Here is a 16,325-nt window from a genome sequence, read left to right on the forward strand (position 1 = left end):
ACTGAAACAAGTTTCCCTCAAGAATTTCCCTGTATTTAGAGCCATCCATCATTCCTTCAATTCGGACCAGTTTCCCAGTCCCTGCTGATGAAAAACATCCCCACAGCATGATGCTGCCACCACCATGCTTCACTGTGGGGATGGTGTTCTCGGGGTGATGGGAGGTGTTTGGTATGCGCCAGACATGGTGTTTTCCTTGATGGCCAAAAAGCTACATTTTAGGCTCATCTGACCAGAGTACCTTCTTCCATATGTTTGGGGAGTCTCCCACATGCCTTTTGGCGAACACCAAACTTGTTTGCTTATTTCTTTCTTTAAGCAATGGCTTTTATCTGGCCACTCTGCCGTAAAGCCCAACTCTGTGGAGTGTACTGCTTAAAGTGTTCCTATGTGCAGATACTCCAATCTCCGCTGTGGAGCTTTGCAGCTCCTTCAGGGTTATCTTTGGTCTCTTTGTTGCCTCTGATTAACACCCTCCTTGCCTGGTCGGTGAGTTTTGGTGGGCGGCCCTCTCTTGGTAGGTTTGTTGTGGTGCCATATTCTTTCCATTTTTTAAAATAATGGATTTAATGGTGCCCCGTGGGATGTTCAAAGTTTCTGATATTTTTTTTATAACCCAACCCTGATCTGTAATTCTCCACAACTTTGTCCCTGACCTGTTTGGAGAGCTCCTTGGTCTTCATGGTGCCGCTTGCTTGGTGGTGCCCCTTGCTTAGTGGAGTTGCAGACACTTAGGCCCTTCAGAGCAGGTGTATATATACTGAGATCATGTGACAGATTGTGTGACACTTAGATTGCACACAGGTGGACTTTATTTAACTAATTATGTGACTTCTGAAGGTAATTGGTTGCACCAGATCTTATTTAGGGGTTTCATAGCAAAGGGGGTGAATACATATGCATGCACCACTTTTCAGTTTTTAATTCTTTTAAATGTTTTGAAACAAGTCTTCTTTTTTTTTTTTTCACTTCACTTCCAATTTGGACTATTTTGTGTATGTCCATTACATGAAATCCAAATATAAATGCATTTAAATTACAGTTTCTTTTGCAACAAAATAGGAAAAATGCCGAAGGTGACGAATACTTTTGCAAGGCACTGTACGATCTGAACTTGTCCAATAAGAAACTTCAGTTTCAAAACATTTTTCTACGGTGTGGCCTGCAGGACCCAGGCCGTATGACTGTGTTGACCCAGCCTGCTGAACAGGACCCAGGCTCACACTACGCTGTATGACTGTGTTGACCCAGCCTGACCCGACGCTGTATGACAGTGTGTGTTGGTCCAGGCTGTATGACTGTGTGTGTTGGTCCAGGCTGTATGACTGTGTGTTGACCCCAGGCTGTATGACTGTGTCGACCCAGCCTGACCCGACGCTGTATGACTTTGTTGACCCAGCCTGACTCGACGCTGTATGACTGTGTGTTGACCCCAGGCTGTATGACTGTATGTGTTGACCCCAGGCTGTATGACTGTGTGTTGACCCCAGGCTGTATGACTGTATGTGTTGACCCCAGGCTGTATGACTGTGTGTTGACCCCAGGCTGTATGACTGTATGTGTTGACACCAGGCTGTATGACTGTATGTGTTGACCCCAGGCTGTATGACTGTATGTGTTGACCCCAGGCTGTATGACTGTATGTGTTGACCCCAGGCTGTATGACTGTATGTGTTGACCCCAGGCTGTATGACTGTATGTGTTGACCCCAGGCTGTATGACTGTATGTGTTGACCCCAGGCTGTATGACTGTATGTGTTGACCCCAGGCTGTATGACTGTATGTGTTGACCCCAGGCTGTATGACTGTATGTGTTGACCCCAGGCTGTATGACTGTGTGTTGACCCCAGGCTGTATGACTGTATGTGTTGACCCCAGGCTGTATGACTGTATGTGTTGACCCCAGGCTGTATGACTGTATGTGTTGACCCCAGGCTGTATGACTGTATGCGTTGACCCCAGGCTGTATGACTGTATGTGTTGACCCCAGGCTGTATGACTGTATGTGTTGACCCCAGGCTGTATGACTGTATGTGTTGACCCCAGGCTGTATGACTGTATGTGTTGACCCCAGGCTGTATGACTGTATGTGTTGACCCCAGGCTGTATGACTGTATGTGTTGACCCCAGGCTGACTGTTTTCTCTCTGCAGGAGGTTTGCCTTGACAACGAAGATCCCTGACACAAAGGGCTGTCACAAGTGTTGCATTGGTGAGTTCCACATCCCCCATGGTCCTGGACAGAGCAAATATCAAGTCCTATACTTTGACTTACCTTGACCTCCTCTCTCTCTCTCTCTCTCTCTCTCCTCTCCTCTCCTCTCCTCTCCTCTCCTCTCCTCTCCTCTCCTCTCCTCTCCTCTCCTCTCCTCTCCTCTCCTCTCCTCTCTCTCTCTGGGTTTCTCTCTCTCTGGGTTTCTCTTTCTTCCCCTCACAGTGAGGAACCCCTATACGGGCCATAAGTACCTGTGTGGAGCGCTCCAGTCTGGGATAATCCTGCTACAGTGGTATGAACCCATGCAGAGGTTCATGCTTATCAAGGTCAGTCCTTTATCTATACTGAACAAAAACCTAAACGCAACATGTAAAGTTGTTGGTTTCATGAGCTGAAGCGCACAAAAAAAGCTTCTTTCTCTGAATCTCACTAATTTGTTTACATCCCTGTTAGTGAGTATTTCTCTTTTGCCAAGACAATCCATCCACCTGACAGGTGTGGCCTATCAAGAAGCTGATTAAACAGCATGATCATTACACAGGTGCACCCTGTGCTGGGGACAATAAAAGGCCACTCTAAAATGTGAAGTTTTGTAACACAACACAATGCCACATATGTATCAAGTTTTGAGGGAGCGTGCAAATGGAATGTTAATTTCTCTACCATAAGCCGCCTCCAACGTCGTTTTAGGGAATTTGGCAGTACGTCCAACCAGCCTCACAACTGTAGACCACGTGTAATCACGCCAGCCCAGGACCTCTACTTCCGGCTTCTTCACCTGCGGGATCGACTGAGACCAGTCACCTGGACGAAACTGTAGGTTTGCACAACTGAAGAATTTATACACAAACTCTCAGGAACTGTCTCAGGGAAGCTCATCTGCGTGTTCGTCGTCCTCACCAGGGTCTTGACCTGACTGCAGTTCAGCGTTGTAACCGACTTCAGTGGGTAAATGCTCACCTCTGATGAACACTGGCACGCTGAAGTGTGCTGTTCATGGATGAATCCTGGTTTCAACTGTACCGGGCAGATGGCAGACAGCGTGTATGGAGTTGTTAATGCGAGCAGTTTGCTGATGTCAACGTTGTGAACAGAGTCCCCCATGGTGGAGGTGGGGTTATGGTATAGGCAGACATACGCTACGGACAAATAACACAATTGCATTTTATTGATGGCAATTTGAATTCACAGAGATACCATGACGAGGTCCTGAGGCCCATTGTCGTGCCATTCATCCATCACCTCATGTTTCAGCATGATAATGCACAGCCCCATGTCACAAGGATCTGTACACAATTCCTGGAAGCTGAAAATGTCCCAGTTCTTCCATGGCCTGCATACTCACCAGACATGTCACCCATTGAGCATGTTTGGGATGCTCTGGATCGACGTGTATGACTGAGTGTTCCAGTTCCCGCCAATATCCAGAAACATTGCACAGCCATTGAAGAGGAGTGGGACAACATTCCACTGGCCACAATCAACAGCCTGATCAACTCTATGAGAAGGAGATGTGTCGCGCTGCATGAGGCAAATGGTGGTCACACCAGATACTGACTGGTTTTCTGATCCACTCCCCTACCTTTTTTTAAGGTATCTGTGACCAACAAGATGCATATCTGTATTCCCAGCCATAGATTAGGGCCTAATGTATTTCAATTGACTGATTTCCTTGTATGAAATGTAAAATCTTAAATTGTTTCTATGTTGCGTTTATATTTTTGTTCAGTGTTAGTTTGTCCCACTGGGTACAAAAGGTTCTGTTCGATGGTCTGTGAGGTTTAGCACGACAAATCAAGAAGCATATCATTTTTTTTTAAATGTTATATTTTCTGCATCCAACAGCATGTATCGTTTACTTGTTTACCATGTTAAAACAGACATTTTTCTGTACCTGTTTTTTGTGATAATGGACCATTATGATGCAAGGCACATTTCTATGCAAGCAGACAAAGAATCATCTCATCCTTTAGTAGGACCCTCTTTACCTCCTCAGCATTACTTCCAGAGCCTCATCCCCCTTTCTCTTTCTCCTCTCTCTCCCCTATCTCTCCTCTCTCTCTCCATCTCTTCTCTCTCCATCTCTCCTCTCTCCTATCTCTCTCTCCATCTCTCCTCTGTCCTATCTCTCTCTCCATCTCTCTCTCCATCTCTCCTATCTCTCTCTCCTCGCTCTCCTCTCTCTCCATCTCTTCTCTCTCCATCTCTCTTCTCTCCTATCTCTCTCTCCATCTCTTCTCTCTCCATCTCTCTTCTCTCCTATCTCTCTCTCCATCTCTCCTCTCTCCTATCTCTCTCTCTCCATCTGTCCTCTCTCTCCTATCTCTCTCTCTCCATCTCTCCTCTCTCTCCTATCTCTCCTCTCCCTCCTCACGTTCTCACACCTCTCTTTCTCCTCTCTGGTGTTCTGTCCCTCAGCACTTTGACTTCCCCCTGCCCAGCCCTCTGAAGGTGTTTGAGATGTTGGTGGTTCCAGAGCAGGAATACCCCATGGTGTGTATAGCAGTCAGCCAGGCCACGGAGCCAGGCCAGGTGGTCCGCTTTGAGACCATCAACCTCAACTCCTGCTCTTCCTGGTTCACTGAGATGGGATCAAGTAAGAAATTCACACACACACACACACACACACACACACACACACACAGTAACACTACAATCATATCTATAGGCTACATTTAGTTATTTTCTTCATTCGTTTTATATGGCATTAGTGTGAATAGCCTATGCTTTAGGGCTTAACTGTACGCTCGCCCAATACACGCCAAATGCTTTTGGGAAAAAGTTAAGTTGATCCACTGAGGCAAAAAGGACAACGTTGGAGTTTAATTCAAGACAAAAGCTGTGAAATGTAAAGTTGAAAATAAAGAGAAGGGAGACGGGGCGAGAACAGTCTAATTGTTTGGGAGAGAGAAGTGGTAAAAGTGGATACTAGCAGTGCCGACTATGTGTTATGACGTGATGATTGTGAGGCGCTATACGAATTCTTCAGTCACAAGACAGGGACTTTTCAAAATGCAACATCAAGGGAACTGTAGGCTACTGTTTGAGATGGGTTTAAACGGAATAGTCGCCTGACTGAAATCTGGACACTGACTGTAGGTATGTAACCTCTCACATAGCCCAAATATTATCTTCGGCTGAATTAAGCATTTCATGTAGTAAAACGATGCATCAAATGTTAGTTTTTACTCTGGAACAGGAGAGGAGAAATGTGATTAATTTCTTTCGGGCATCTTGACAGAATGAATCTGTAGTTAGCATTACAAACGGTCCCTATCTTTATCAGCATTATAAAAACAGATTTTAGTATTTCAACCACATAAAATAAACATCCAAGCCAAACTGAAATCTTATCAAAAGCATGTTGGTTCGTTTTAACAGCTTTTAATTTCCTTATAACCGGTCAAACTGATGTCATTTGGAAAAAGTTTGCTATTTCATTTTTTGCATTTTCTCCCCTGTCCCTAAATGTCTTAGCTGCTTGAGAGAAGCAGAGATGAAAGAGGAAACAAACTTTACCAATGTCAACTATATTGAAGCATTCATTCTATTGATTTATGACGTTATAAGCAGAAACATAGGCCTATCTAAAAAGGCTTGTCAAAGAATCGCTCAACCATCTGACTGGACAGTGTATTTTCTATATTTGTGGGTTAGGGACGGGTGAGGGCCTCAGCTTTTCACCGTCATACAGTCGGGGGCTTTTCGCCATCATACAGTCGGGGGCTTTTCGCCATCATACAGTCGGGGGCTTTTCGCCATCATACAGTCGGGGGCTTTTCGCCATCATACAGTCGGGGGCTTTTCGCCGTCATACAGTCGGGGGCTTTTCGCCGTCATACAGTCGGGGGCTTTTCGCCGTCATACAGTCGGGGGCTTTTCGCCGTCATACAGTCGGGGGCTTTTCGCCGTCATACAGTCGGGGGCTTTTCGCCGTCATACAGTCGGGGGCTTTTCGCCGTCATACAGTCGGGGGCTTTTCGCCGTCATACAGTCGGGGGCTTTTCGCCGTCATAGAGTCGGGGGCTTTTCGCCGTCATACAGTCGGGGGCTTTTCGCCGTCATACAGTCGGGGGCTTTTCGCCGTCATAGAGTCGGGGGCTTTTCGCCGTCATAGAGTCGGGGGCTTTTCGCCGTCATCCAGTCGGGGGCTATTAGCGATTGCAGGCGTGTGCGGGTGAACAAACATCCGACCCACACATCACTACCACCCTGTTCCTGGAGTGCCACAGGTACTGCAGGAGTTTGTCCCAACGAGGCACCACACCTGACCAACTGAGCTAATTGATCAGGTCAGAGATTCAATTCAACACACCTGGTCTTCAAGGTCGGTAAAATCAAAAACTTGTAAGTGCCAGCGGCACTCCAGGACCAGCCTACCCCTGCACTACACAGAGAAACAATCAACCTCGACTAGGGCTGTGGTGGTCATGGCATTTTGTCAGCTGGTGATTGTCAAGCAAATAACTGCTGTTCTCACGGTAATTGACCGTTAATTAACAAACACATTTAGCATCTCGTGGCTTCCACACATATCCTACATGCCACTGATGCAGACCTTTGGAACATCTACATTTTAAAAAGTCTAATAAATCAATGTAATATAGCCTACACCTTCACAATAAATCCATTATTTATTGTAGACAGGTCTAAAGAAACATGATATGAAGAAAATGTAGTCTATTTCAGAAGAACAGAATAGCATACTCTTGAGTTGTCCTGATCTGGCTATGCCAAATGATTGTGGGCTACACGAGCCTAAACCTATCCATGTTAACATTGAACTGTGTGAATGGAATACGAATAACAAGTCATCCAATATGCTGTAATAGCAATAAGGCCATGCTCATTAAGAAAATAATCGTCCTCCGTCCCTCTCCGACCATCACTGGTATGTGCATATTGAAACAAACCGTTTCTATTGGTTACCTATTATTGGATGACAGAAGGGATATCTCCATGGTGACCGTTCTATATGTCTTCCCCCTAGCTGGTCAAGCAGTGGACGCCATCCATGTAACCCAGCTGGAGAGGGACACCGTACTAGTGTGCCTGGACAGTAAGTATGACCTCTGACCCCATAGAGATGATGACCTCTTGACCTGCACTCAGGATGTGTTCCAAATGGCACCCGATTCCCTGTGTAGTGCACTACTTTTGACCAGAGCTCATAGGTTTCAGGTCACCGTAAGGCTCTGGTCTAAAGTAATGCACTGCCCTGAGAAAAGTTTTCCCTGCTCATATAAATGTTTGCTTTTATCCGGCCCACTATCCTAAAGGATTCTCTTCCTCTTCTAGAAAATCTCAAGATCGTTAATCTCCAGGGAAGACTGAAGTCCAACAAGAAGCTAGCCTCAGAGCTCAGCTTTGACTTCACCATTGGATCTGTTGGTAAGATGTGCTCTCTTATTCACCTTCTACTGTACATCCTTCAGTGTTATAACATGTATAGGAAGTGTTATAACGTGTATAGGAAGTGGTGTGTAGGAAGTGTAATAACGTGTATAGGAAGTGTAATAACGTGTATAGGAAGTGTAATAACGTGTGTAGCAACTTATGACGTGTATAGGAAGTGTAATAACGTGTATAGGAAGTGTTATAACGTGTATAGGAAGTGTTATAACGTGTATAGGAAGTGTTATAACGTGTGTAGGAAGTGTAATAACGTGTATAGGAAGTGTTATAACGTGTGTAGGAAGTGTTATAACGTGTGTAGGAAGTGTAATGACGTGTGTAGGAAGTGTAATGACGTGTGTAGGAAGTGTAATGACGTGTGTAGCAACTGTGTAATGACGTGTGTAGCAACTGTGTTATGACGTGTGTAGCAACTGTGTTATGACGTGTGTAGCAGGGTTCCCCAACTGGTTTTATTTGGCCCCCCAACTTTTTTTTGGTGTGTGGAATTTTCAGTGTTGGACATAGAAGACTGTAAAAACACCAGGAAATCAGCTCCAAGTGATTTGAAATTAAGAAATCTGTTCCCGAATATTCCCACGTATAATAGAGAGACACGTGATTAGGGTTGCAAAGGGTCAGAAACTTTCCGGGAAATTTCCGGACATTTTCCATTTGTGGTTGAGCCCGGAATGTTGCTTAAATTCATCAAAAAAAGTTAGCTTATAACAGTGAACCTTTTTTGTGGGATACACATAAGGCAATTCTAGGTCTTGTGACATATTTTGGTTAAACTTCCCCAATTCAATGGAATTGCAACCCTCTGCATCCACAGTGCATTCTTGCAGAATCATCTGGCCAAGTGCATAAAGTTCCCTCAGCGCTCACAACAAGCAACCTCTGACAAAACTCCCTCTACTTCTATTGGAGGTGAAAATGATGAATCAGACACCTTATCGATAGCAACAGCTCATGGTCCTCCTGGAATCAGAAGTTTTTTTTGACTCAATGGAGGAACGTATTCAGAGAAATGCTGATGAATGTCTTGCTTGTGCTGTGTATGCAACTGGTTCACCTCTGATGCTCACAGGCAATGTGTATTGGAAGAGATTTCTGAATGTTCTTCACCCAGCATACACCCCTCCAACCAGACATGCTTTATCTACTCATTTGCTGGATGCAGAGTTCAAGTGAAGGTCAAGCAAATTATAGAGAAAGCAGACTGTATTGCAATCATCTCTGGTGGGTGGTCGAATGTTCATGGGCAAGGAATAATTACCTACATCTCCACCCCTCAACCAGTATTCTACAAGAGCACAGACACAAGGGACAACAGACACACCGGTCTCTACATTACAGATGAGCTGAAGGCAGTCATCAATGACCTTGGACCACTGAAGGTATTTGCACTGGTGACAGACAATGCTGCGAACATGAAGGCTGCTTGGTCTAAAGTGGAGGGGTCCTACCCTCACACCACACCCATTGGCTGTGCTGCTCATGCATTGAATCTGCTCCTCAAGGACATCATGGCACTGAAAACAATGGATACACTCTACAAGAGAGCCAAGGAAATGGTTAGGTATGTTAAGGGTCTTCAAGTTATAGCAGCGATCTACCTCACCAAGCAAAGTGAGAAGAATAAGAGCACCACATTGAAGCTGCCCAGCAACACCCATTGGGGTGATGTTGACATCGTGTTTGACAGTCTCCTGGAGGGGAAGGAGTCTCTCCAAGAAATGGCCATAACACAGTCTGCCGATATGGACAGCCCCATCAAGAGGATCCTCCTGGATGATGTATTATGGGAGAGAGTGGTAAGCAGCCTGAAACTCCTGAAACCTATAGCAGTAGCCGTTGCACGGATTGAGGGAGAATATGCCAACTTTGTCTGATGTTCAGACTCTGCTTGCAGATGTAAGAGAAGAAATCCGTGCTGCCCTGCCCACTTCACAGTTGCTCCAAGCAGAGGAAACTGCAGTTCTGAAATACATCAAAAAAAGCTTGATGATTTCTGCCTGAAACCCATACACACCACAGCATACATGTTGGACCTCAAGTATGCTGGCAAGAGCATCCTGTCTGGTGCAGAGATCAACAAGGCCTATGGCGTCATCACTACAGTGTCTCGCCACCTTGGCCTGGACGAGGGCAAGGTTCTTGGCAGTCTGGCGGAGTACACTTCCAAGCAAGGGTTTTGGGATGGAGATGCAATATGGCAGTCATGCCAACATATCTCATCAGCCACCTGGTGGAAGGGACTTTGTGGATCTGAGGCTTTTTCCCGTTGCCTCCATCATCCTCCAAATCCCACCAACATCAGCCGCCTCAGAGCGCAACTGATCCTTTGTTTGGGAACACACACACCAAAGCACACAACAGGCTGACCAATACAAGGGGTGAAAAATTTGTATTTTTGAGTTGGACATTGAAAAGGTCCAGGGAGAAGACATGGAAGCCTAAGAGGAAGACAACCAAAGCTTTCGTTTCTAGACTATCATTTTACGGATGTATATTGTAAACATTTTTGGAAGATGCGATGGATCATTGGGGATCATTCAATATTCCCTTTTGTTGTTCAGTGAAATCAGCCCATGTGAGGAGTCAACTCATTTAATTAAAGTATAATTCATAACTTTTTTTTTTTTTTCTATTCGGAAGGATTTAATAATTTGCAATTATGTCTACTTATGATAAGGTAAAAGGTTTATGTTTCTGTCTCCATATCATAAGGTAAATATATTCAATGCGAAAACATCTACATTTAAATGGTATTAATATTAATTTGCATATATTTCCGTTAATTCCCATATATTTCCGTTAATTCCCACAGAAAGTTTCCACTTCTGAATATTCCCCAAAATGTGCAACTCGTGATCATATACAAATGTAAGCGATGTTTGAAATGATTTTTTTTTTATCAAACACATCTGTTTGGGCTTCTTGCGGTCAATTTTCTGTCCACAAATTATTTGTAATTATGTTCCGGCCCCCTGACCATCTTCTCCTGAAAAACATTGACCACCGGCTGAATTTTGTTGATGATCCCTGGTGTATAGTAACAGTGTTACTATACATAATTTATTTTTATTTGATTTATTTTACCTTTATTTAACTAGGCAAGTCAGTTAAGAACAAATTCTTATTTTCAATGACGGCCTACCAGGGAACAGTGGGTTAACTGCCTTGTTCAAGGGCAGAACAACAAATTTGTACCTTGTCAGCTCGGGGATTCGATCTTGCAACCTTTCAGTTACTTGTCCAATGCTCTAACCACTAGGCTACGCTGTTATGTACACTTACTATGTACATAACACTGTTACTATACACATTATGTACATAGTAAGTGTTATAAATTGTGTATAGTAAGTGTTATAGCATATAGTAACTGTAATAATGTATATGATATCTGCTTTAAGGAAAGGTTTACTTGTAATGACTGTGATATATGGTTGTTTTACTACCTAGTTGAATGCACTGACTGATACTATTGATAAGAATGCCTGCTAAATGATCAAAAAATATATATAAAAAAATATATATATAAAATATAATGTAAATGAAAAGACCAATGCTGATATCCTTCCTGTCTTGACTGACGTCCCTCTACCCTTCTCTCCTCCTGCTCCAGTGTGCCTTCAGGACAGTGTTCTGGCCTTCTGGAAGCACGGCATGCAGGGAAAGAGCTTCAAGTCCAACGAGGTAGGTATTACTGTAGTAAGAAAACCATTTCAGTCACTTCGTTAACTATACAACAAGACTCTAAATATATTTGTAATATTTTGACCACACTAAATGTAAATATGTTTATGACATGATGGAGGAAGGCTAGACAATACAGTTATACTTCCCTGTGGCTCAGCTGGTAGAGCATGGCGTTTGCAACGCCAGCATGGTGTGTGCAACACCAGGGTTGTGGGTTCGATTCCCACGGGGGACCAGTACGGATAATTTTTTTTAATGAAATGTATGTATTCACTACTGTAAGTGGCTCTGGATAAGAGCGTCTGCTAAATGACTAAAATGTAAAGGTGATACACAGGATTGTTTTGTATTTTTCCGTTGTCATTTCAGAAAATGTGCATAATATACAGCAGAGGTGGAAAAAGAACCCAATTGTCATACTTGAGTAAAAGCAAAGGTCCCTTAATAGAAAATGACTCAAGTAAAAGTGAGAAAGTCACCCAGTAAAATACTACTTAAGTCAAAGTATTTGGTTTTAAATATACATAATTATCAAAAGTAAATGGAATTGCTAAAATGTACAAATGTACTAACCATTTAAAATTCCTTATATTAAGCAAACCAGGCCGCATATTTTTTTTGTATTATTTATTGACGGAGCGCAGGGGCACACTCCAACACTCAGATATCATTTACAAATGAAGCATTTGTGTTTTATGAGTCTGCCAGATCAGAGGCAGTAGGGATGACCAGGGATGTTCTCTTGATAAGTGTGTGAATTGGACCATTTTACTGTCCAAAAGTACTTTCGGGTGTCAGGGAAAATGTATGGAGTAAAAAGTACATTATTTTCTGTAGGAATGTAGTGAAGTAAAAGTAAAAGTTGTGAAAAATATAAATAATAAAGTACAGAAACCCCCAAAACACAACTTATTTAGTTTACACCACTGATATACCGTACCAGTCAAAAGGTTTGGACACACCTACTCATTCCAGGGTTTTTCATTATTTTTACTATTTTCTACATTGTAGAATAATAGTGTAGACATCAGAACTATGAAATAACACATATGGAATCATGTAGTAATCAAAAAAAGTGTTGAACAAATCAAAATATATTTTATGTTTGAGATTCTTCAAAGTAGCCACCCTTTGCCTTGATCACAACTTTGGTCTACTGTGGTGACGGTGCGTGGTCTACTGTGGTGATGGTGTGTGGGTCTACTGTGGTGACGGTGCGGGTCTACTGTGGTGACGGTGCGGGTCTACTGTGGTGATGGTGTGTGGGTCTACTGTGGTGACGGTGTGTGGGTCTACTGTGGTGACGGTGCGGGTCTACTGTGGTGACGGTGCGTGGTCTACTGTGGTGACGGTGCGTGGTCTACTGTGGTGACGGTGCATGGTCTACTGTGGTGACGGTGCGGGTCTACTGTGGTGATGGTGTGTGGGTCTACTGTGGTGACGGTGCGTGGTCTACTGTGGTGACGGTGCGTGGTCTACTGTGGTGACGGTGCGTGGGTCTACTGTGGTGACGGTGCGTGGGTCTACTGCGGTGACGGTGCGTGGGTCTACTGTGGTGACGGTGCGTGGTCTACTGTGGTGACGGTGTGTGGGTCTACTGTGGTGACGGTGTGTGGTTTACTGTGGTGACGGTGTGTGGGTCTACTGCGGTGACGGTGTGTGGGTCTACTGCGGTGACGGTGTGTGGGTCTACTGCGGTGACGGTGCGTGGTCTACTGCGGTGACGGTGCGTGGTCTACTGCGGTGACGGTGCGTGGTCTACTGCGGTGACGGTGCGTGGTCTCCTGTGGTGACGGTGCGTGGTCTCCTGTGGTGACGGTGCGTGGTCTCCTGTGGTGACGGTGCGTGGTCTCCTGTGGTGACGGTGCGTGGTCTCCTGTGGTGACGGTGCGTGGTCTCCTGTGGTGACGGTGCGTGGTCTCCTGTGGTGACGGTGCGTGGTCTCCTGTGGTGACGGTGCGTGGTCTCCTGTGGTGACGGTGCGTGGTCTACTGTGGTGACGGTGCGTGGTCTACTGTGGTGACGGTGCGTGGTCTACTATGGTGACGGTGCGTGGTCTACTGTGGTGACGGTGCGTGGTCTACTGTGGTGACGGTGCGTGGTCTACTGTGGTGACGGTGCGTGGTCTACTATGGTGACGGTGCATGGTCTACTATGGTGACGGTGTGGATTGTAAGAACAAATCTCTAATATTAAGCATGGAAATGTAAAGGGTCTTTCTCCTGTGTAAAGTGTATTAGTCTGGCTGTAACTTTGGGTACAGAGTAGTTCCTCAACAATTCCCTATGTGGAATACTGTGTATGTTACCATGTTCGTTAATGTGCAGGTCACCCAGGAGATTTCTGATCCCAGCAGAGTCTTCCGCCTCCTAGGATCTGACAGGTGGGTGGTGCTGGAAGTGATTCTCTCTGTCTTTAACTCGTCACTCTTCTTCCTGTCTTCTCTTACCCGTCGTCTCTTACGTCCCCCCCCCTTTTTATCTCCCTTTCTCTCATATCCATCGCTTTTTATCTCCCTCTCTCTCCCCCCTTTCTCTCATCCATCGCTTTTTTTCTCCCTCTCCCTCCCCCCTTTCTCTCATATCCATCGCTTTTTATCTCCCTCTCCCTCCCCCTTTCTCTCATATCCATCGCTTTTTATCTCCCTCTCCCTCCCCCTTTCTCTCATATCCATCGCTTTTTATCTCCCTCTCTCCCCCTTTCTCTCATCCATCGCTTTTTATCTCCCTCTCCTTTTCTCTCATCCATCGCTTTTTATCTCCCTCTCTCCCCCTTTTCTCTCATATCCATCGCTTTATCTCCCTCTCTCCCCCCTTTCTCTCATCCATCGCTTTTTATCTCCCTCTCTCTCCCCCCTTTCTCTCATATCCATTGCTTTTTATCTCCCTCATTTTCTCTCATCTCTATATTCTCTCTCTACATTGTTTTTCCTCTCCACCTCTCTAGTTAGATGAGGTAATGTCCTTTTGACCTCTAAGCCGTAGAGGTCAGGGCTGGTAGCTAGCTGCTATCTCCAGTGTCCTTCCACAGGATCCCATTGTTCATTGCCTGGAAACCACCAAACATCCAACTCCTCTTTCTCCTTCAGTCCTTCAGAGTGCTCTTCAGACCTCTCTACAGAGAGATGAGGTCCCCCCCGTGGCTCTATTTCCATCTCTCTCTCCTTCAGTCCTTCGGAGTGCTCTTCAGACCTCTCTACAGAGAGATGAGGTCCCCCCGTGGCTCTATTTCCATCTCTCTCTCCTTCAGTCCTTCAGAGTGCTCTTCAGACCTCTCTACAGAGAGATGAGGTCCCCCCCGTGGCTCTATTTCCATCTCTCTCTCCTTCAGTCCTTCAGAGTGCTCTTCAGACCTCTCTACAGAGAGATGAGGTCCCCCCGTGGCTCTATTTCCATCTCTCTCTCCTTCAGTCCTTCAGAGTGCTCTTCAGACCTCTCTACAGAGAGATGAGGTCCCCCCGTGGCTCTATTTCCATCTCTCTCTCCTTCAGTCCTTCAGAGTGCTCTTCAGACCTCTCTACAGAGAGATGAGGTCCCCCCCGGTGGCTCTATTTCCATCTCTCTCTCCTTCAGTCCTTCAGAGTGCTCTTCAGACCTCTCTACAGAGAGATGAGGTCCCCCCCGTGGCTCTATTTCCATCTCTCTCTCCTTCAGTCCTTCAGAGTGCTCTTCAGACCTCTCTACAGAGAGATGAGGTCCCCCCCGGTGGCTCTATTTCCATCTCTCTCTCCTTCAGTCCTTCAGAGTGCTCTTCAGACCTCTCTACAGAGAGATGAGGTCCCCCCCGGTGGCTCTATTTCCATCTCTTTCTCCTTCAGTCCTTCAGAGTGCTCTTCAGACCTCTCTACAGAGAGATGAGGTCCCCCCCGGTGGCTCTATTTCCATCTCTTTCTCCTTCAGTCCTTCAGAGTGCTCTTCAGACCTCTCTACAGAGAGATGAGGTCCCCCCCGTGGCTCTATTTCCATCTCTCTCTCCTTCAGTCCTTCAGAGTGCTCTTCAGACCTCTCTACAGAGAGATGAGGTCCCCCCCGGTGGCTCTATTTCCATCTCTTTCTCCCGGTTTGCTTCCATTCCTATGACAAGGCAGGTGCCTCAGATCAAATCAACAGTATTTGATCATTCAGTATGATAAGATTCTGAGTGGGAAAAGTCATTGTAATCTCAACGTTAATCAGAAGAGGCTTGAAATCCTTCACATATTATACATGTGACTCACACATTACAGATCCACCCCCTGGTTGGTTACACTATCCGATTCACTTCCCAAGAATGCAGCAGAGTGGGTGCTGTGGCAGGGAAGTCCCTAGCCCCCACACACTGTCAGACAGTGAGTGCAGCAACCAGTTCTCCTCAACTATAGAAACCACTAAATCTGGCTCAGACACAGGGCAGGAGCCCCCCTGGAGGGCAGGAGCCCCCCTGGAGGGCAGGAGCCCAGCACCATTCCTATTCCCCTGCAACAGCCTCTGCTCTGCTCTACCAACCTGCATGTTTTATTCAGACTGGCACCTGGGCACTGCCATGCCAGCCTGGTTTGTCTGTCTCTGATCCTCTGTAATTCCATCTGATGGATCAGACACTATTGTCTTGGACTGTACCCTCTGTGGGCAGAGACACCTCATCTCATCTCATCTGTCACGCTGATGGAAGGATGGCACCTACCTCATCTCATCTGTCACGCTGATGGAAGGATGGCACCTACCTCATCTCATCTGTCACGCTGATGGAAGGATGGCACCTACCTCTACTCATCTGTCACGCTGCTGGAAGGATGGCACCTATCTCATCTGTCACGCTGCTGGAAGGATGGCACGTACCTCTACTCATCTGTCACGCTGATGGAAGGATGGCACCTACCTCTACTCATCTCATCTGTCACGCTGCTGGAAGGATGGCGCCGACCTCTACTCATCTGTCACATTGCTAGAAGGATGGCACCTACCTCATCTCATCTGTCACACTGATGGAAGGATGGCACCAACCTCATCTCATCTGTCACGCTGCTGGAAGGA

General features: G+C 45.7%; 1 protein-coding gene across 11 annotated transcripts in view; it reads left to right on the forward strand.

Annotated features, from left to right (window-relative positions):
• The window catches only part of LOC106611444 (mitogen-activated protein kinase kinase kinase kinase 5), a 142,094-nt gene that overhangs the window by 120,943 nt on the left and 4,826 nt on the right, over nucleotides 1–16,325 (forward strand). For 9 of the 11 annotated variants that reach the window (XM_045723721.1, XM_045723723.1, XM_045723724.1 and 6 more), the window contains 7 exons: nucleotides 2,153–2,211; nucleotides 2,437–2,540; nucleotides 4,633–4,810; nucleotides 7,205–7,273; nucleotides 7,513–7,605; nucleotides 11,240–11,310; nucleotides 13,641–13,696. In XM_045723721.1, coding sequence (XP_045579677.1) covers nucleotides 2,153–2,211; nucleotides 2,437–2,540; nucleotides 4,633–4,810; nucleotides 7,205–7,273; nucleotides 7,513–7,605; nucleotides 11,240–11,310; nucleotides 13,641–13,696 — 630 coding nt within the window. The remainder of the gene's footprint in view (nucleotides 1–2,152; nucleotides 2,212–2,436; nucleotides 2,541–4,632; nucleotides 4,811–7,204; nucleotides 7,274–7,512; nucleotides 7,606–11,239; nucleotides 11,311–13,640; nucleotides 13,697–16,325) is intronic. The other 2 variants (XR_006771010.1, XM_045723727.1) reach the window with 1 other exon arrangement.

The sequence above is a fragment of the Salmo salar genome, chromosome ssa09 (genome assembly GCF_905237065.1).
Source record: "Salmo salar chromosome ssa09, Ssal_v3.1, whole genome shotgun sequence".
Taxonomy (NCBI): Eukaryota; Metazoa; Chordata; class Actinopteri; order Salmoniformes; family Salmonidae; genus Salmo; species Salmo salar.